This window comes from Triturus cristatus, chromosome 4_1, assembly GCF_964204655.1.
Source record: "Triturus cristatus chromosome 4_1, aTriCri1.1, whole genome shotgun sequence".
Taxonomy (NCBI): Eukaryota; Metazoa; Chordata; class Amphibia; order Caudata; family Salamandridae; genus Triturus; species Triturus cristatus.
In genome coordinates, this window is record NC_140585.1 from 491,488,520 (window position 1) to 491,510,680 (window position 22,161).

The 22,161-nt window shown below is 41.6% G+C and overlaps 1 protein-coding gene across 1 annotated transcript in view; it reads left to right on the plus strand.

Annotated features, from left to right (window-relative positions):
- SLCO1C1 (solute carrier organic anion transporter family member 1C1) overlaps window positions 1-22,161 on the plus strand; it is a 536,144-nt gene that overhangs the window by 441,728 nt on the left and 72,255 nt on the right. Inside the window, exons 12-13 of the mRNA XM_085652717.1 lie at window positions 4,593-4,777; window positions 19,715-19,779. Coding sequence (XP_085508843.1) covers window positions 4,593-4,777; window positions 19,715-19,779 — 250 coding nt within the window. The remainder of the gene's footprint in view (window positions 1-4,592; window positions 4,778-19,714; window positions 19,780-22,161) is intronic.

Here is a 22,161-nt window from a genome sequence, read left to right on the forward strand (position 1 = left end):
AAGCTCTCATCCACTTTCTGGGGGATCTTAAAGATGATCAGAAAGATTTGTTCTTTCATACCCCGGAAGCATTAAAGACACTGGTGACAACCTTGGCCCTTTCCAGACTGGACTACGGCAACGCCCTATATGTAGGGATACAATCCCAGTATCTACAAAAACTGCTGCGACTGCAGAATGCTGCCGCCAGATTGATACTGGGTATCCCCAAATATGAAGCAATCTCCCATAGACTGAGATCCCTTCACTGGCTGCCAGTGGAGAAAAGAATCATTTTCAAATCACAGTGTCTTGCCTATAAGGCACTTCAGGGTAAAGGACCACTATATCTGAGATCGCACTTGAAATGGTACGTACCAGCCAGAAATCTCAGATCATCTCTCTCAAAACTGCTACAACTACCCAAATATAGGCAGGTTCGCTGGGGAGGAAGAAGTTTTGTACTGGGAACAGCAAAAACCTGGAACCGTCTGCCAATGTCGATAAAAAACAGTACCTCACTCATGTCCTTCAGAAGATTACTGAAAATTTGGCTCTTTTCCAGCTGAGCTCATGAAACCCATAAAAATCATCGCTCAGTCCCGCCACCTCATATGTCCTGCCAATCGGGCATACACGCGCAATACGCTATACAAGTCGACAAATCAAATCAATCAAATCATATTCCTTTAAAAAATGTTGGAATAGAACTGTGAATATTCTTGTTCATGATAGTCGCAAACTTAAGTGATGGATGCTCTTTTTCAAAATTGAAGCGCATTAAACATGAGCTATGAAATCATATGCTTCAAGCTAGACTGTTCTCCCTGGCTCTTCTAAATATTGGGTCAGATGTGCTCCAGGAAATTGAATTTTCAGATCTGATTCAGTTTGCAGCAAAGCAAATCCAGAAAGAGATGCTTATTTCAATTAGTAAGTGGTCAAATGTCCATTAAAGAGAAGGCAACGATTGTAACAAAGTCTTCTTTTGAAGATGTACATACACAAAGAATTTGTATCTGTTAAACCTGACATCCTTGGTATGGTCTTCCCCCAAACTTATACGTGCTATATTTATCTAAACTTTTGAAACTGCATATCTCTGGTTCTACTGATTGGAAGTATGTTGTTCTGATATCATTTTATTTATTAAAATTTACTCTGTTTTTCTAAATTTATTTGGGACTTTTCATGTGTTGTGTCTTCACTTAATTACTCTTTTCTGTGCTGCAAACTAACTTTATACATTGCCTCTAGGTTAAGCCTGACTGCTTTGTGCCAAGCTACCAGAGGGTTAAGCACGGGTTAATTTAGTGTCTTTTGTGGTTCACCCTGACAAGCATTGAGGATGGGGTAGGGCTTCCCCTACCCCAATCAAGAACCTGATTTCTTACAATAAACATTTAATAACTCAGAGTTTGCTATGATGTTTTGTTGCTACAAAACAATTGGGGTGTCCAAAATAAAATAAAACACTGGCGCGGGACAAGAGAAATGAACATGCTCTCACTGCAAGAACTCAGGATGTCCAAATTAAAAAAAAACTGATATCTGAATCAGACAGGAGCACAAGAGAGATGTTCCTCTCTCTAAAAAATAGGGGTGTCCAAAATTAAATGGAATTACAAAGTCTGAATCAGTCACGATCAACAGAGAAATGTTCCTTGCTAAATGAAGAAGAATCAATCATTCAATCAATAAATCAATCAATCAAGTGTTTGTGAAGCGTAACTACTCACCCACAAGGGTTTTAAGGTGCTAGGGGGGCAGGCGGCTCTGTAGGGTGCTGTGGTCATCTGAAGAGCCAGGTCTTGAAGTCTCTCCTGAACTAGATCAGTGTCAGGCTTTGTCAGAGGTGTTGGAGGAGGTTGTTCCAGGTGTTGGCTGTCAGGTAGGAGAAGGACATTCCCCCAGTTCTGGTCTTGTTGATCAAATGTAAAATAAATACTGATGTTTGAATCAGGTCAGTCAGAAGCACTAGAGACATGTTCCTAAACAATGAAGGATGTCCAAATGTAAATTTAAACCTGATGCCTGATTCCATTACTCTGCAGGTATTTACTTCGAAGTTTTTACTTCGCAAATACCTTTACTACGCATAATTTTAGTGTGCATGCTTTTACTTCGCAAATATATACAAATACATAAAAAAATGCTTTTACTTTGCAGTTAATTATTACGCATACCGTTACAACTGGTACTTTTAAACAAAAAATTTATCATAATAGTAACCTACCCCCTAGCATGCACCCTGAACCCTAAAAATACCCCCTACACCCCAAAACCCTATCTCACCCTGACCTCTAAAAATATCCCAGTACCCCAAAACCTAAACGCACCCTGAACCCTAAAATTAACCCCTACCCCCCAAAACCCTAACCCACCCTGACACCTAAAATTAACCCAGCACCCCAAAACCTAAATGCACCCTGAACCCCAAAAATACCCCAGCACCCCAAAACCTTAAACGCACCCTGAACCCTTAAAATACCCCATGCACCCCAAAACCCTAACCAACCCTGACCCCTAAAATTACCCCTGCACCCCAAAACCTAAATGCATCCTGTACCCCAAAAATACCCCAGCACCCCAAAACCTTAAACGCACCCTGAACCCTCAACCCTCAAAATACCCCATGATACCCCATGCACCCCAAAACGCTAACCCATCCTGACACCTAAAATTACCTCAGCACTCCAAAACCTAAATGCACCCTGAACCCTAAAATTACCCCCTACACCCCAAAACCCTAACCAACCCTGACACCTAAAATTACCCCAGCAACCCAAAACCTAAACCCACCCTGATCCCCAAAAATACCCCATCACCCCAAAACCTAAACACACCCTTAACCCTCAAAATACCCCATGTACCCCAAAACCCTATCCCACCTTGACCCCTAAAAATACCCCATCTACCCCAAAACCTTAAATTCACCCTGAACCCTAAAAATACCCCCTACACCCCTACTCCCTAACCAACCCTGACCCCTGAAATTACCCCAGCATCCCAAAACCTAAATGCACCCTGAACCCCAAAAATACCCCAGCACACCAAAACCTTAAATGCACCCTGAACCCTAAAAATACCCCTACACCCCAAAACCCTAACCCACACTGACACCTAAATGCACCCTGAACCCCAAAAATACACCAGCACCCCAAAACCTTAAACGCACCCTGAACCCTCAAAATACCCCATGCACCCCAAAACCCTAACCCACCCGGACACCTAAAATTACCCCAGCACCCCAAAACCTACATGCACCCTGAACCCCAAAAATTCCCCAGCACCCCAAAACCTTAAACACACCCTGAACCCTAAAATTACCCCATACATCCCAAAAGCCTAACCCACCCTGACACCTAAAATTACCCCAGCACCCCAGCACCCCAAAACGTAAACCCATCCTGAGCCCCAAAAATACTTCTGCACCCCAAAACCTTAAATGCACCCTGAACCCTAAAAATACCCCCTACACCACAAAACCCTAACCAACCCAGACCCCTAAAATTACTCCAGCACCCCAAAACCTAAATACACCCTGAACCCCAAAAAAACCCCAGCACCCCAAAACCTTAAAGGCACCCTGAACCCTAAAAATACCCCCTAAACCCCAAAACCCAAACCCACCCTGACCCCTAAAAATACCCCTGTAACCCAAAACCTAAAAGCACCCTGAACCCTAAAATTACCCCCACATCTCAAAACCCTAACCAACCCGACCCCTAAAATTACCCCAGTACACCACAACCTAAATGCTCCCTGAACCCCAAAAATACCCCAGCACCCCAAAACCTTAAATGGACCCTGAACCCTAAAAATACCCCCTACATCCCAAAACCCTAACCCACCCTGACCCCTAAAAATACCCCTGTACCCCAAAAATATAATTTACACAGTAACTCCATTATCCAAGTGCATGCTAAGTAATGGAACATGCATAGTAAATGCATGCTAAGTAAATGCATGCTAAGTAATGGGATCTGCAATATAAAATATGCGTAGTAATGGTAATACGAAGTAATGACCTCGTAGAAAAGGTAGAATACTGTTCTACCTGCTAAAACGACTTTTAACATGAAATTGGTGCCAAATACAACCTAGTTTAAGTACTTGCTTATCTATTGTCCTCATTCTTTTACCACTTCTGAAAGTGTAATGTATAATTCAGTATTGTTTGGCATTATAAGTGCTTGAATGAGGTGGAAATGTGTAAAAAATCCAAAGGTGTACCGATCAAAGGGGGCCTCAAAATATGTCTTGTCGAGCCCCCAAAAATGTTTAAATGGCAGTGCCTTTACCACGTAATAAGAATGTGTCAGAGGAGGAACAAGCAAGACACTGGGCCTGTCTCAGCCTGTGCTACCTTACCAGAATGTGTGAGCTGGAATCCCGAGCCCCTCCTTCTGGCCCGCCATGGAGCCACAAGGGAGAAGAACAGGTGTGTAAATATGGCACTCATAGCAATAAAGATATGTTACGATAAATCAGAGATTTCAGGGTGCACTGCAGTTTAATTTCTTCCTTTTACTACACTTGAAGAAATGTCAAAATATATTTTCTGTCTAGTAATGAATAAAGAAAATAATCCTTCCTGCTCTTTATTTTAGGCATATGGAAACTGTAGCTGTATTGAAGCAGCAAGCTCTCAGTCAGGAAATGTCTCAGTTGTCTTGGGCCAGTGTCCACGGGGAGACGATTGCTCCAGAATGTTCCTTTACTACGTAATCTCACAGGTCTGTGGTGCATTCATATATGCCTTGGGCGGAGCCTCCTCCTACATTATTTTGTTTAGGTAAGTGAAAACAAATCAGAGGTTTCATTATTTGTAGCATTTTTTCATAACTTTTCAATTCACTAGTTCCTTGTGGTTTAAACTAAATATCACACTAAAAAAAAAACTGCACAAAAAATGAAATTGTCTAAGATGGTCAAAAATCACAAATAAACAATATCTGTCATTTCCAGCCAAGACTGGAATATGAGTCACTGTTAGATGGTAGAGTAATACAACGCAAATCAGCCATTAGTGGGCAATGTATGAGGGAAGGCCGCATTGTATAATGAACTAAGTTTAACAGAGAAGAGCTAATGACAGAAAAAATACAAACATTGGCGAAGCTAAAAGGTCTAACTATAATTATAAATCCTGACTAAAACATTTAAAACGCATGTGTCATTTGAAAATAATTTAATGCCTGATGATTCAATGGATTCTGAGATATACAATTGTCCTTCATGCCTTCATGCCTTACAGTGCAACTAATTCATAGGAGATTGAAAAGTATAATAAACAGCCAATAGCAGGAGGTTTGGCTTTGTGGGGCCAAGGCCCAATCAACAACAAGTATTGCAGGAAGCTGTACTGTAAAGCCACATCTAAGTAGGCATTGGCAAAACCAATAAATTGCAAATTTCCACAAATTATATTACCAATTACAAACATTATGCCAGTTCAAGCATTACACCAATGGTATGTGCCATTGTTCTAAGATTGTCAACAGAAAATCACGAATTACCACTCTCATGTCACCATTAACATTATTTAGTAGTCGAGACCAACGAGACAACAATGCCCACAAAATGTCAGGATTAACTACGTTTGCATGTTTAAATTTATCAATGGGAAATTCTGGCGTTACCTTTCTCCCAATGAGAAATTCTTTTGTCCATCATCAGGTATCATAAAGTGCACAGGAAATAAGAAGTTGAAGACATCTTATCACAAAACAAATGGAAAAATATTAATATATATTATTAATATGATCCTTTAATCTTTGTCTAACCCAGATGTGTCACATATCTTACTCGTCTCCAGCTCTACTGGTGTTCGTGAGAGACCAGCAAAACGTGTTTGACTCTTGAAAATCCCCAAACCTGTTTATAGAACCATGGATTGAAAGATGTGTCTTATACCTACTGTGTTTTCTAAGCCATAAAAGAATGATATAATGCAAAAGCTAATGGATCTGGTGTCAATGTGCTACTCAGTCACCATTGCTGCAAGCCTGACTTTTATGTGAGACTACACAAGCATGCTGACATGCTGTTTGAATGTGTTGGCATATTAAATCAAGACCTATTGGTTTTGCTAATTTGCCGAATTTCACAACCTGAATGTTCATTATTTATTGCAATGCTCTTTACAGGCTGAATTTCTTCAACTGTTTACTATATTTATATTTGAGATTCTGTAATGTGCTAAGAAGAGGCTCTTCCCCAGGCCTAAACAAATTTATACCTGTTAACAAGTCAAACCCCTCTATTTCCATCTCACCACCTCAGCTGATGTTGTCAGAGGTGTCTGTGTTTTCCAGGTATTCCCTCAATTTTGAAACAGGGCCCTCTGTGACTCTGGGTTTGCAGCCTCTGCAAGCCTCTCAGCTTTTGTATCCAGGCAAACTGGAGCAGGTGTTAATGGGGGAGCATGGGTCGACTGCCAAGAGGTTTTCTTTTCCTTCTCAGATCTCTCTGATAGTGATTGGGAGGAGGGCCTAGATCAAGTGGTTCAATCAATCAATCTTGGCCTCCAATTTGGGCTGTAACTGCGCTGAGCACCCAAGTAAGATACCTGTGGGACCTGACACCCCAGCTACTGTACTTCATCGGAGGGGTAGGTGTGGCAGCCTTCCAGTGGATCAAGCTGAGAGCCTTGTGATGGTGGTATTTGATCAAGGCGCAATCGACCCTGCCTCATTTGAGGCACAAGATGAACTGTTATGTGATCCTGATGGGATTGAGCTGACTTCAATGAACCACTCTCCTCTGGGGATGGCCCCCGAACCATCTGCAGCCTCGGACCAGGATGTGGGAAGGGAGCATTCATCCTCCCTTGGATACTCCTACACTAGCCTGGCTTAGGATCCCCCCCACACTGGAGGCCATTAATCCTCTCCACTTACAACACAGAGAGGATTATCACAAGGATTCACTAGCGTTGAAGGCTGCACATCTTAAGACCCAGGCGGTTCTCCTGAAACTGTTTAAATATATAGACATTGTTCAGTCATGACTTCAAGCAGTTGAAGCTTCTCAGTCAGCCCTTCAAAAGGGGATAGAAACCTAGAAAGAAGGTTGGGGATTATTCAGCATGAGAGGCAGATTACCACTCTATTCTCAAGGATGGAGGATTTGGATAACAGATGAAGTCAGAGTAATCTGCGGCTCTTAGGCATCCCTAAGGGGACAGAAGGATTCGACCCCCATAGTTTTGTTGTTCCTCTGTTTCGAGAAGCCTGAGGGACTGGGATATGGATTATATGGTTCATCATGCTCATTGTTTCCCACTTTGCCTTCTCAGCAAGCCCTCCAGGTATCCTTGGGCTACACTGATTTATATTGGTAACTTTATTCTCAGACAAGAGCTCTTCCAGGCCGCCATTCCTAAGCAGCCGGTGAAGGCTAGCAGTATCGACTTCTTTGTTCAATCAGATTTCTGCCATCAAAAAGTTGTGAGTAGCTGGTATATCCGGGAATATATATAATTCAGGGCCTCTGTCTCCCTCATGTAGCCTGCAACTCTGCTGACTCTAAGGATGGTCAGACTCTCTATTGCTGCGACAGTCTAAAGGTCCAAGAACTGCTAACCAAGTGGCACCGGGGGGATGAGAATGTTATTTCTGGATTTGCTGTTGTATCAATCTCTGGGTGCATCAGGCTCCTTACTGTTTTTTTTACTATGGTATTTAACCCTGGGTAGGGGGGCTATCTGGTTGGCAGGCTAACTGGCTGGGAAATACAAGGGTAAGTCCCAGGGCAGTCAGGGTGGGGACAGTGGGTGAGGAGTTGGTCTTTCTTTCCTCTGTAGGAACCATCTTTTGGGGCTTTTTTATTTTTTCCCCTTCTTTTTTCTCTTGATTTTCGGCTTCTTTTTTTGCGGGATCTGTGTGAAACACGAAGAAAAGAGGAAATGGGAGGGGGTAAAGGAAAATAAGGAACAGCTTTTCTCCTTCAAGTTGACCGCAGGTGGGGCGGTCAAGCCCTTGGGCTGACCCTAGCATGGGACACCATCGCTTACAAATCCTAGTAGTAAGGGTATGGGGCCTAGGTGTGAGGGGCATATCATTGGGGGCTTGCCACCAACAGAGTTAGGTGTGGATCTCTAGGTGGGTTGGGGGTGGTCTGGGGAAGAAGGATCATTTTTTTGGCTTCTTGAGCATTTGGGGCAGTGTTTTAGGAAATGTGACCTGGACCAAGGACGTTACCAGAAGTAAAAATTGTGGAGGAGAATCTCGTGGATTCTATGTTATTATGGTTATAGTTAGCAATAGCAGCAGTCCTGGCCAGCAGCTTCATGTCCTTTCATGGAATATTAATGGGGTACATTTCTTCAAAAGAGTAAATAAGCACAAGAAAAACTCAAAACGCTCCAGTATCAAATTTTCTGTCTCCAGGAGACCCATCTTTGTTGGATGAAATGTGTACTATTAAAGGAGCTAGGTTACCAGATGGTATCCCTCTCTTGTAACACTTCCTCTCAGAGGGGGGTTGCACTTTTAGAGCGGGACAGCAAGTGGGACAGATTCAGAAGGGAGCTGGCTGATAGCACCTATTCAGAAGGATACTCATCGGTTTACTATCTGTGTTTTATATGGTGATAACACAGATGACCCAAGGGTTTTTGACTTCCTAGTATCTGAGTTGCATCTCTGGGCCCCACCCTATATTGTCTGTGGTGATTTTAATGTAAGACAGTGTCCCAAAAAGAACTCAATATCTCAGCGTGCTCTCTCTCATCAGTCATCCGATGATATGTCTCTACCAGGTAAGAACCAGGTCCAGGTGTCTTTCACCAGTTACTTTCCTCATGTTCTCTGATCGACCTTTGGCGGTGCTAGTATCCTCCGGATCCGGGGTTTACCTTTTACTCCGTGCCCACAAAGTGATGTATAGGTTAGATATGTTTTGGGTGAGCAGCACTTTGGTTTCCTCTTCCAATACTACACGTAATCCGCCGGTCTTGTCTGATCATAACTCTCCTTCATTGACTACTTCTTTATGGGCAGTATTTCAGGGCCATCAAAGGGGGACATTTGAACATAGGCTCTTTTTGGAGAAGGATTATGTAAGTTACATGAATGTACATTTAGGGGAATTCCTCAAATGTAATATTGTATCAGCTCCACCTCTGATGGCTTGGGATGCTCTTAAATCCTCGTGTAGCAGACACACCCTTCAGTTTGCCTCTTGCTGTTGGAAAGTTTCACTGATAAAGGAAATCCGAAATGATCGCTCGGCGGACATTGAGCATCTTAGAAACTAACTGGGGTCATTGTCTAATGGTAAAGGATTGGCCACAGATGACCTGCTTTGGGCGTAGGTTTCACTTTACTGAGTCAGCCGCTATCTGCAAAGTTTTTTGTTGGTTATATCAGGACCTTTATAATGAGGACTGCTCATCTTCCCTAAAGGACATACTCTGATTTAACCAGCAGCATTTTGAGTAAAAGGCTACCCTCAAGCAGCGGTATGAGTTGGCATCACCTATTACCCTCAGAGAGGTTAACAGTGCTCTTGGCTTGCTGGGCAGGGGGAAGGTGGCTGGTCCCAAACAGATTCCTTTAGAGTTTTATGCACTTTCCCACAATATTTGGCACCAGTTCTGAGGGACTTGTTGAATTCTTTTGATGTGTCACACTGGCTTCCCTAAAAAGGGGGAAGAACCTACACTCTACGGGTCATACCGTCAAATTCTGTTAATACATACTAACTCCAAGATTTACACATGTTCTCACTAATCGGTTGTCTGCTATTATTGCAGATTTGGTGGACCCAAATGAGTATGGTTTTATCCCCTACATGACACAACACCTCATCGAGATGGCTTCCGTCTGGGGTGGGCCAATTGGCTTGATGGGCTTGGATGCTGAGAAGGTGTTTGATCAGTGGCGTAGCAAGTGGGGAAGGGTATGGTCCACTATGGGTAACACAGGTTTTGGGGGTGGTGGTCTCCCCACGCTCTTAGCTGCGGCTGTCGTGGCAAAAGCAGGGACCGCCAGCAGCCCCCCTTTTACCTGCGGACATCGCAAGGGATCGCCCAAACACCCCCCCTGGGTCTTACATGCTGCTGTCGCGGGCAGAAAACACAGGGACCACCACGGGTGGCCAAAGGTGTAGCTACTCCACTGCCTTTGATAAGGCCTCCTGGCCCTTAGTTTAGGGGGTCATGGAGGCTACTGGCTTAGTCCCAGGTTTTATCTCAAGGGTCAGGCATCTCGTTTTGGGCCTCACAGCTTTAATATGTAGTGTGGGGATCAATCAGATTCTATTTCTATACTCTGTGGGACTAGGCAGGGGTGTCCTCTTTCCCCTCAGTTGTTCGCTCTTTATATCGACCCATTTATCCAGTCCCTCAAACAGATGGTAGAGATACAACCCCTGATACTTCATCACTTTGAAGTGAAAATCCTGGCTTATACAGATGAAATAGCCATTTTGACTCCTGTCCTGATCAGTGGTCTGCATGTGGTAGTGGAATCCATTTGGAGAAATTGCTGGCTTCAATCGAAATCAGGAAAAGATCCAGTTTTTATCTCATGTGACTCCTTCTGACCAGGACAAGAAGTGGGTTCCGTCTTTGGTATATCTGGGGGCTACTCTAACAGTTAATACATGGGACATCTTAGAAAACAACTATGGCAAGTTGTTCCAACATTCAGCGGAGGTGTTCCTCAAGCGGATCTGTTTGTATTTGGAGCTCATTGGCTGCTGTAATCTCATTAAAATTATTATTCTTCCTCGATATCTTTCTTTTTTCCATTGCATTCCACTTTTTTTACCGGTGGTCTTCTTTACAAAAGTGGAGTTATTTGGTCATAGCCAAAGCCTCCCTGTAAGATTTCGTTTTTATAGCAGTCCAAGGAGAATGTCGCGGTTTCACTCCCAGCCCTCAGGCTCTATTTTCTGCCATCTTTTTTCTCACAACTCCTGTTGGTGTTGGGCTGGCGGCACTGACACTTGGGTTGTATGCTTAACAAGTTCCTCCCCATGGGGGATTCGATCACCTCCGGCAATGTACTTCAAGCCAACTTGGTTCAAGACTCTAAGGGGCAAATTATCAAGGACAGCGTCAAAATTATCGCCGGTTTAGAGGCAGAAAACTGACTGGCTTGATAATATCCCCTTGAGAATCCCAATAGAAGCCCATGTTCACACCAGAACATGGACTTCTATTGGAATTCTCAAGGGCATATTATCAAGCCCATTATCGCCGCTTTAGCGGCAGTTTTCTGCCGCTAAACCGGCGATAATTTTTAACGCCGTCCTTGATAATATGCCCCTAAATGTTTTTCATCTTATTTCTACGTTCAAGGGCGTAGTGAAGCACTCGCTATACCAGCTTCAAAGGGGTTTGAATAACTTGCTCTTATTGGTCTATAATATACTTAGAGCTGCGAACTCAGGCCACAAGATAGCAACTAATAAATGTGGCATGAAAGAAGCTAACATGGCAGATCTGTGGATTGGGACTAAAGGGGTACCAAAGGACCCGTACCCTTGACAGAATTAAATAGAAATAGTGAAAATGGCAAAGAAAACAAGCGAGAATCCAGTGGAGTGAGGGGACAAGAAATAGGAAAAGGCAGAAGATTGCAAAGAAGTTAAAAAAAGATTGTCAGAATGGAAACATGATTGAAAGAAATAAAAAAGGACTAACAACATATAAAAAGAAGAAACAAAAAATAAAGGAAAGGGGAGAGAAAGAGAGACTAGGAATGACAGATAGAAAGGGAAAATGAGGAAAAGAATGAATGAAGGATGTAAAATGACTGAAAGAAGACAAGAAAGAAGGAACAAGAAAATAAAAACAAAAATTAAAAGAAGTGAAAGAGAAGAAAAAATTGAGGAAAGGATAACATTACAGAAAGAATGAATGAGATGAAGGAAGGAAAGAAGAAAAAAGGAAGGAAAGAAGGGCAATGAAAGGAAGGAAAGAAAAACAGAGAGGAAGAAAGAAATAACGAAAGCACAGAATATTGGAAAGAATGGGGAAAAGGGTGGACAGGAAGATGATAATAAAGGGAGACAAAATGTTGACTTAGGAATGGGAAGAAAAAAGCAAACGTGGTGAAGAAGGCAATAAAATGAAATATGCGTATAAAAATTGATAGCAAAATGGTGCAACAATGAAAGAAGAATAGAGAGAATAAAACAAACAAATATAGAAAACAAAGCAGAAAGAAAGAAGGATCTAAATAATAGAGAAAATATCGAAAGAAAGGAATTAATGACAGAAAAATAAAATAAAAAATGGATAGAGTGAAAGGAAAAAAGACGGAAAAAAGAAAGAAAATAATTAATGAAATTAGCACTGTTGCCCACATTCTTTTAAAATCACATAGGGGAATCTCAGTAAATATAGTGATGCGTGGCTCTCTCCTGTCCATGCAATGCAGCAACCTGCCTTGGTGCACTGCGTTGTGTGAACTATTAGTAAATATGCCCCTGATTACTTTTTACAGAGTAGAGGGGGAAGTGATGGGAGGAGTCATTGCACAATGCGCACATGTAAATACTACACACTCCTCTAATAGCTTCTTGGTGCAAAGTTAAATCATCATTCTTTTCATCAGCTCATATATGTAAAAGCCAAACCTGCTGTTATTTTTAGCACCTACTAGTTGGCCTGGGGTGCCAGTTCCAAAACTGCTGAGTGGCGAAAACCCTCTTATATGATAGATCAGATACTGCCACAACTATCTCAATCCCTAAACACATGGCGAAAGGCTTATATTGTAGGTGCTGCTTTGTTAAATAAATACAGACTAAATAAATGCAGAACACTTAATTCACTTGACTGCACCTACTATGGAAAACTCTGGGCAATTAAATAAAATATGTATCTGTTAGGGAAAAGTGGCAGTAACATAGTCCAACTATGGCAGGAAAAACGATAAAGGGGATTGGAAGAAGGGTGATAGCAGCAGAGTCTTCTCCCTGCCATTTCATCAGAAAGAGGTATACCATGTAAACAAGAAGAATAATGGCATATGTACTCCATTGCTAACTGCCAGTTCAGTAGACTCACAGTGGAGTTTTCTTTCTATAAATATTGAGGGCGTGGCGGAATTTGCATCTTAGTCTTCAGGTGTAATCATTACATAACCCCTACCACTGGTCGAATGCACCTTTATTCATCAACGTGTTGAAATTAAAAGGAGCAATCATTTACATCAAACCTTAATATTCTTTGGAATCATTTAGCACTTTTCATAATCAATAAAGGGAGTTGTTGTGAGTGAAAGGGTTTTATTAACAATTCCAGCACCATCAGTTTGTTTATGTAGTAAATATTAGTCTGAAGTCATCATTGTTAGAAACTCAAATAATCCCTTCGTATTTCAAAACAAGGTAAAATACTAAGGGCCTCATTAGGAATACGACGGCCCGGGGATCCGACATCCCTATTAAGAGTTTGTCGGTTGGACCGCTAAATGACCACTGCAACTGCCAGTGATCCGTGACCCCTCGGCAGTGTTGCAGGGGTTTGAGGCTGCAATATGCTGGTGGGGCTGCTGCGGCACTGCCAAGCATATTAAGAGTTTCCTCACATCCACCCTTTTCGTGGTGGTGACCCCGCCATGATAAGGGTGGCGATGAGGAAGCTAAGCCCTGTTGCCTCTGGGCCAGGGGATGCATGCAGGGGGGTACCTGTTGCGCCCCCCCATTATGCATGCACCTCCAGTTCTTGCACATCATGGACTGCCCAGTCCATGCTGTGCAGGAATGTGGTTTGGCACTCCCATTGCAGCGCCTTTCTAATGCACGGCCATGGGACTGCCAAAGCACCGCCAGCCGGACCAGGATTAAACTTCTAATATAGCAGACGGTGCACAGACGGCTTTGGTAGTCTCGTGGAGGGGTACTGGAATGAGGCCCGCTGCGAAACCACCAAAGCTGTAATCTGGCCCATAAATTGTAAATATCACAGATAATATTCAGATAAAACAGCAAGCATGTTCCCTAAAGGAATTTCCCTTCTTAAATTAAGGATTACAACTGCAATTTAAAGAGTAAAGGTGTCAGTTCAGAAACCCAATAAAGAGATCTGATGAGAAAATATGATGCCTAAGAATAAAGCTTTCACATTTAGGCACAGGTGATTTCCAACTGGAAGGTATTCTCAGCTATAAATCAGCAGACATTTCTCTAAAAATAAATAGTTAAAAGGGAATCTGTTCTGAAGAGAGATAAGCTCACAAATCTCAGTAAAGAGTCCAGATTACTCACAAGACTTGAAGCCAGGGTGTCAAGAGAAGAGTGAGAATGTGAATGAGAGAATGAATCTATCTACTTTAGGAACACGTTAATATAAATCTGTAAGGACACAATTTGTAACACCTGCCCATTCTCAGTGTCCAATAAGATTTCTTTAAACATATGTTGTGGAGGCAATACAAAACATATGTTGTGTAGGCAATAGGATTTGCGCGTTTAGACAACATAAACTACAGGATTGGTGTCAAGATTGATTCCAGACACTCCAAAGGATATGTTAGCCTTTAGACCAGCTAGCTCACAGTGCCACCATAAGCCCCCTAACCTTACCAAGGAGCGAATAGTTTCTGGCAACTATCGAACATGACAACCCTTAATCCTTCAGGGATCGTGGAAACAGTGCAGTACTTTATGCTCAGTTAATTGTGCCTACTTGGTCTCAGAGAGATATACAGAATAAACGATGGGGACGTTTTCAATAAGCATTTACTCAACCAGCGTCATTCTAGTATAAAACATGTTTGCTGCAACAATCATTAGACAGAAACAGATATATAAAATTACAAGCACCGAGAGAGTAGATAAAAGGTAGAATTCTACCATGGTGCTAAAACATGAAATATATGTAGGCATTTCGATACATGGCAGTAATCGAGCGTACTCCTTAACGAAGTGTACCTGAGAATACCTAGCATGTATATGGGTGTAAAGCCAAGATTCCCCTAGGAAAAGGCCAACACCATTTCCTGATGGGAGAGAACGAAGGACCCAGTCTTGGTCTTGAGTTGAACACCCTGCAAGGAATGTCAGACTACTGCATGCTGGAGCTTCTGCAGGCCGGAATCTCAGAGTCTAGTGTCAGCATAAAAGCTTCTCCTCTTGTTTCCCTGCGAAGATGTGTTTTTTTAATACCCACAAATTACCCTCAGGGGCTCTGCCTAGATATGAAATGGCTTTCCATTATGTATAGTGGACCTGTCGTCCAAGGATGACATTAGTGGTGAATTTTGTTCAGGGTTATTATACAGAAGATGGTAATCCTCCTCTGTACATCCTGGGCAGGGGATTAAGATATGATACTCGGAATCCTCATGCAGAATAAATGGGGATAGTTTCGGAGAAAACCGATCAACATTTATTCAGCACATAACTAGGCAAAAGGTCAGTTCCAGAACCGTTATGTAGAGCAAGGTAGGACGAATGTAGGTAAAAGGTTGTGCAGCTACCTATATCTTTATTGAGGTACTTTGGGAGTTATAACACGTGGTAGCTGGTAAACGAGCAGGTAAACGTCCTAGTTTCTCACATCTTCACAATAGACCACAGAAACAAGTACTTGAAAAGGTACTTCATCCACATCTTACAGTTCAGGTATTTCTTCCCAAGTGTCATATTTCCTGTGAGAACCTCACTATTAGTTGTCTAATACATAAGAAATTTCTGTTCACTTGCCAACAAAAGGTCTGGAAAGTTACAGCATCTGCAGTGAGAGATTAAAACATACCATGCAAAACAACAGTTCAATGTGGAAAACAGGCCTTTCAATGCTATTGCATAAATCAATGTTAATATGGCATCATGTGTCAGGCTAATTTCAATCAATACATTATGTTATTCGATGTGTATGCTTGCAATGACTAAGTGTGACTACCCACTACACGTTTTGCATTTAAAACACATTCGTTTTTTTTGCTAAAGCTTTTGCACTTTGTCTTTGAATGTGTTTTTATTTTTAAATGAAGAAGATTTGCTTTAGCACCATGAGAGAAACAGGCTGCTAGAAGCATATGAATCATTGAGAGTAGCTGGTGCATGGACTCAGTGTGGGTGCACGTAGTTTGTAGAGGTGGACCTAATGCCTTGTTTGACATACTCTGACTAAACTACCCTGAGGGTGTGTGATGATTTGGTTAAGAGGGGAATAGGGATGGTTGTGTAGTTCTTCCTCAAATGTTGCTGGCTCTAGATTGTTATAGGCAGAGGGAGGCACAGAGGACTCTGCAGCCCTACCAGACTGGTGGAGTCATAGGTGCTCTGCAGCTACGTTCACGGCAAAAAACAATACCAGTGGTCAAGTGATGTAAAAGCTGCAGTCAAAGCAACAAACTACTTGATTCTCCTTGTAGCCAATGCAAAGTTGTCGTCATAATATATACATCTTCAAAATGCCATGGGCATGACTGAAAATCCATCTTACTAACCGTCTCTAATTCAACAAAAACTAAAGGTGTCTGTAGCGAGACCTAAAAAGAATGGTCCAGCATGAGAGAAAACGGCAATTAGGTGAGTGTAGAAGGATATATGACAGTCAGTGTCAAGTAAAGGAAACACATATGCTTCCAAAGAATAGATTATTGGTGTTAAGTGGTGAAAGTAAGAAAAATGGATTCTTTGTTGGGGAGGATGTGAGTCTTACCAAAGTAATAAGTCCCAAAATCCTGTTAGGGTTAAACACACAGTTTCAACTGTTGAAAACGAGGTTTATATCTTTGTTCCTATGGCACAGAGCAGACAGGCTTAACTTAGGAAAATGTGAAAAGTATTTAGCAACACTAAAACAGTCACAACACAACTTAATAAAATCCCACCACCAATTTCTAGATATTAAAAACATAAGTTAACAAGAAACATGTAACCAAAATGAGAAAGAAATCCAATAAAGGGTACAGAAAATATAAATGTAAAACTTTTTGAGATAAAAAGCACCAAGAAAAAGTAAAGTACCAACTAAAAAATGTATGTTCTCGATTGACCGGCACCCAGGAACAATTTCAGGCCTACCCCGATGGAGTACAGGTTAGATACACCAAGCAGTTCATCCCAATCAAAGCTTTACCTTCATCTTTTTAGCCTCTAAAAAGTTCAACTTAGTCTTTTTTGTGAAATTTAAAATCCTGCAGCTGGGCCATTTCTCTCAAAGCCGGATAGCCATAGGATGAGTTCCAACAGAAGCCACTGGATTTGGCTGGAAAAACACAGATCAAGAGAAATTTAAATTTCATGGGCAACAAGTCCTCATGTCAGGCAAATAGTTTTTGTGCATTTGCCCATTTAAGGTTTCAAATATATTTTATGGGGATCAAAATCCTCCAGTGGGGCAAACCTAAAGCTTTATCCAATTAATTTGTATCAAAATTGGATACCTATGCTGCGAGAGCCCACTAAAGCTCTAGAACTCCTGGAAGTCCAAAATTATTCTACATTTCAACTTTTCAGACTTTCTTGAGCAGTTCCTCTTAATCCCAGGACCTCAGGGACAGTACTTACTGGCCAGGACACACTGTTGCAGAGGACAGCAAGGTCCATCCAGGTCTAGTTGGAAAAGGGTCCACTGATCACTCCTTGTCAAAGGGCCTCCTGCAGCTTGTCATGTCCCTGTATCTACATAGGAGGTCGGCCATCTGACCATTGGAGTCCACTACTTACTTCTGGGTACAAGTGGGAGCACATCTAGCTTTTCAGGTCTCCTCCCAGGTTAAGACAGCCTGTTTAGGCCTCTTCTGTTATGCCAGAGGTCCAGAAAGTATTCTGAGGAGCTGGGGGTGAGGTGCTACTTTTGTTCAATTTACTAGCCAGTGGGTGGGGCTAACTATTGTACACTTCCTGATGAATGGACAAAAAATTCCCAAGTGCAAAACCTTCTAATTTTGCATTACATTCTGTTTGCCTCACTGCAAACTGTCCCACAGTGCACCATTTTCAATAAAATGCATCATGGCAACATCTTTGTGCTCTTGGAGGGAGTTTGTGGTAGCGGTGTATTAAAGGTAATGAGCATTTAACTTCAACCCAACCACTTTAAGCTGATTCTAGAGCCAGTTTCCTACTTCTCTGAAACTAAAACGAGGAGGCTTAAGTGTGTATTGGGATCAAAAGAACTCTCTCTTCCAGGCTTCCCCGATCGCTAAACTACAAAAGTTCAGGCATCCTCTTGGTCCCTTTTAGGTTAGTGAAATTCCTGGACACTTTTAAACCACCCTGATTTGTTGAAGCTGGGCCACGTTCCTCCTCTTAGCCCTCCTGCCAGGCCTAAGCCAATGTCTCTACTCTGAGAGAAGTATTTCACACCTAATTGAAGTAGCACTGATGGGAAAGCTGCTGGTAGGCCGATTAGCCCACATTAGCTTCAGGGTGATAAATTATGAATTTTTCAAAGTGATTTTTTCCTGTACATTGTTCAATACTCCCAATTTGCCATGAATTGGATTTTAATAAATATTTAAATAGTGGTTGTGCCTTCTCTGCAGCTTATTCCAAACCCATTATGCAGGGTTAACATATTAACTGTACTTTAGATTTTTCTTCATAGAACCAGCTACATCCCTCACAGTGTAAATAGCTTTCAGGGACTATTGTATAGTAGGAACAAGCAAACATTACATTCTTACAAGTTCCACTTTTAAATATCTGACACCCTACCTTGTGGGACACAAGTCCGACAAACAAGTGACTTGCTTTTTATTTGAAAGCAGGCTATCCCTCCATTCAAAGGTATATTATGGCAGGCCTGCCTGAAGGTCTAAAAGCAGAAGGAGCCAGTCTATGTATGGAGGCCTGAAGCCATGTTTTCCTTGTCAGCCTAGTGAATGGTTCACAGGATTTGCAGTACATAGGTGACATTTAACTTTATATGCCGTTGGTGTATTTTCTTACACCATATACTGTGGGCCCACTGGAACGTTAATTTGCCAATTGGGGATTAGCCAGTTTTACAATATTTTAGGGGCCAGAGCACCTGCAGTAGTGACTAGGCAGCAGTTCTCAAGTATGCAGAGCAGAATCAGTCCACAGAAAATAGTGGAGACAACACAAACAAAGGTACTTTCTCACTGTGACAGTAAATCAATCGATCAATCAACTAAGTAGCATTTATAAAGCATGGCTATTCACCCTGGGAGAATCTGTACATTCGACAGAAAAGGATGTAGTTTGAGGAGCTGGAGAACTGAACACATGTGAAATCAAAAAAGGTAAATATGGTTTTTCATGTAAATTAAAAGTGGTAACAGGTGGATTATGATAGCATTCTGTACACATTTGAAGTAAATACAACCAGACTATCTAACATGAATTCATGACCAGTAATGATATAAAATTAGAAAAATATGTATGGTGGTTGTCTTTTCTAATTGTAAAGCTTTCGTTATGAGGTCAACAAAACATTATGGCTACGCTATCGTAAGCAAATCGTAGAATAATAATTACATTGGCTTACAAAGGGTTCATGTACCTTAAAGTAATAGACAGAGAAGTCACAGAGCCCTTCCTAGCATACATTTTTATGTTTTTCTCACCCTAGGGAAAGCTAAAACTGAAAACGTTGTGTTTTAAGTCATAAATCTAGTGAAGCAACTTACAAAGTATTTGCAAGTAAGACTTAGAGTTGAACTCTGTTACTTATCATTATGGTCCTATATAAATATATGTTAGGTTATACTTAATTTGAGTAAATGTTTCCATCTTTATAAACATTTTTTTCTTGCGATGATTTATTTGCTGTGTTTCTTTGTTGTAGATGTGTTGATCCAGATCTTAAATCACTTGCAGTGGGCATCCACACACTCATTATGAGAACGCTAGGTAAGACAAGTGGATTATGGGGAAGTTATGTTCCCAGTATTAGAACATTTAGGTTAATGGAGTAAATGAGATAACATGTTGAACGATTGTAGCAAAGCTATCAATGACCTTTTCATTTTAGGATTTTATTACTCCGAGTGTGCATAATGTTACATGTCAATATTGCATAATTTCAGTTGGTAAAATAATAGGAGATTTTTTTTGTTCCGTTCCTGATTTAATTGAAGTTTGCATACTACATGATTTGAGCATTTGTTTGTGCATGATTGTGTGGCAACTATGTTTACTAAAACCAGCATAAATAAAAATTAGTACTAAATAATCCAACGGTACTTAATATTCACCAACCACAAAATAATGGATGCTTGTTACGAAATTGTATTTGTTAAGCACACAAGGGGTCTCACGGCGCACTAGCACCTCCACAACTCAGATTAAAATAAGTTAGAGGTTAAACAGCCAGGTTTTATGAGATTTTTCAAATAAAATGAAATTTGGACAAGAGTGAAGCTGCAAAGATAGCTGATTCCAATATTTGGCAGACAAAAAAGAGAAAGAGCAGCCTCCATGTCTGGCCGAATGGATGCGGCTAGGACATAGAAGGAGTTGCTCCATGGATCTAACGTTGGCATTTGGTATATATGGCAGTAACTTAACTTGCAAGTATCCTGGGCCACTGCCAGATAAGTATTTCTAGACCAAGCATAGGAGCTTAAAGAGAGCACACTTCTACATGGGAAGCCAGTGTAGGGCTCAGAGTGTGGATTCAGAAGGAGAGCGGGGTGGAAGGCTACACATTAAATGGGCTGTCATATTTTGTGCAACTTGGGGCTTGGCAAAAAGGCCTTCATTTATTGCAACCATCAGAGCATTTTTGTAGTCCAGGTGACTAATGATAAGTGCCTGGATGAGTGAATTCCTAGTCTGAAGAGGTAGTCATTGGACAGCTTTTCTAAGCATTCTCAGCAGGCCAAAAGATGTGCCTGAGATCGAGGTTCACATGTTCTGTCATGGAGAGGTTTTCATCAATTAGGAAACCAAGATTTGTAACTACTCTTTTTGGAGTGGGAGTCATTCCCAATTCCAGGGGTCCCCAGTCACTGGACTGAAACTCCATTTTACTGGAGTTCAGCTGAAGGAAATTGACAGACATCCAAGAGGCAATCCTAATCATACAATCCCTGAACTTGTGTTTCATAGATTCTGGGTTGGATCCCATGGTCATGACTAACTAGGTGTCATCTACATATGAGATGACCTCAAAGCAACAGGATCTTATTATTTTGGGTAGGGGGCCACATACATATTAAAAAGGGTAGGACTCAAAGATAATTCTTGTGGCACTCCCTTTTCCAAGGTCATAATTCTAGAATTAAAAGTGTCCAACTGTGCTGAGCGCCTTCGTATAGTCAAAAAATTTGAGATGTTGAATGCTTTGGACTGATCAAGGAGGACCGGCATGGCTGAATCCCCCAAGTTGATCGGATATGAGCTTAACTTAAGTAAATTAAAAGACAAGAGGCATTTGGCAAAACAGGAACAAGTTGGTTTAATTAAACGCTTTGGCTGGCAGAGCCCCGACAGAGTGCATCTGCTCAAAGTCTCTACTTTGAAAAAGTTTTGCCCACTGTTATATACAGTTCATGAGGTACAGTAAAGTAAACTTCTACATTACGAAGCAACATCTCAGTCATTATTTCAACATATGCAGACATCTGATAAGGACAAAGATGGTTCTCGAGCTTGGGAAGAGCTAGCGTGGGCAAGTCTGTATGTGTCTAGATGTCCGGCATGAGGAGCACGTGGTCACTACTTGTGGTGTGCATGTCGTGTCCTGATTACTTGAGTGTTTATATCTACATGTGGTATCTAACTTTGTGGTATTTTGGGGAACACAAGCCCTTGGCCAATTTCCTCAGAACTGTTTGTGGTGCAACTATCTATCTGTGGGATCGATCATGGTTTTCTCTGGGCACGTGTTTGTCTTTAGATTAAGAGAGACCCCACGTGTGACATGATATTCAATTTCTATGGGTGTGGGTAATAGGACTTGTCTAATCACATATCTATGACTCAGGGTCGATGGGGTGGTCACCTTGGGTGAATCTGACAGCAATGATATGAGTTTATTGAAACTCCTGAAAAGAATATGGCAGTCACTGGTATAATTTTGATCGACATCCTTAACATTGTGCATACACTTTTCATAGAATTGATATTAGTCTTATTGGTAGTGACACAGTGAAGGTTACATAAGTCATAATCTACATCAACATTGTTTTTACTAGCAACAGTATCGTCATTTGTGCATGGACTATGACATACATTCATCTTGTCATTGCTAGTGTTGGTGCCATTGTACAGGTACAGGTTATGATATAC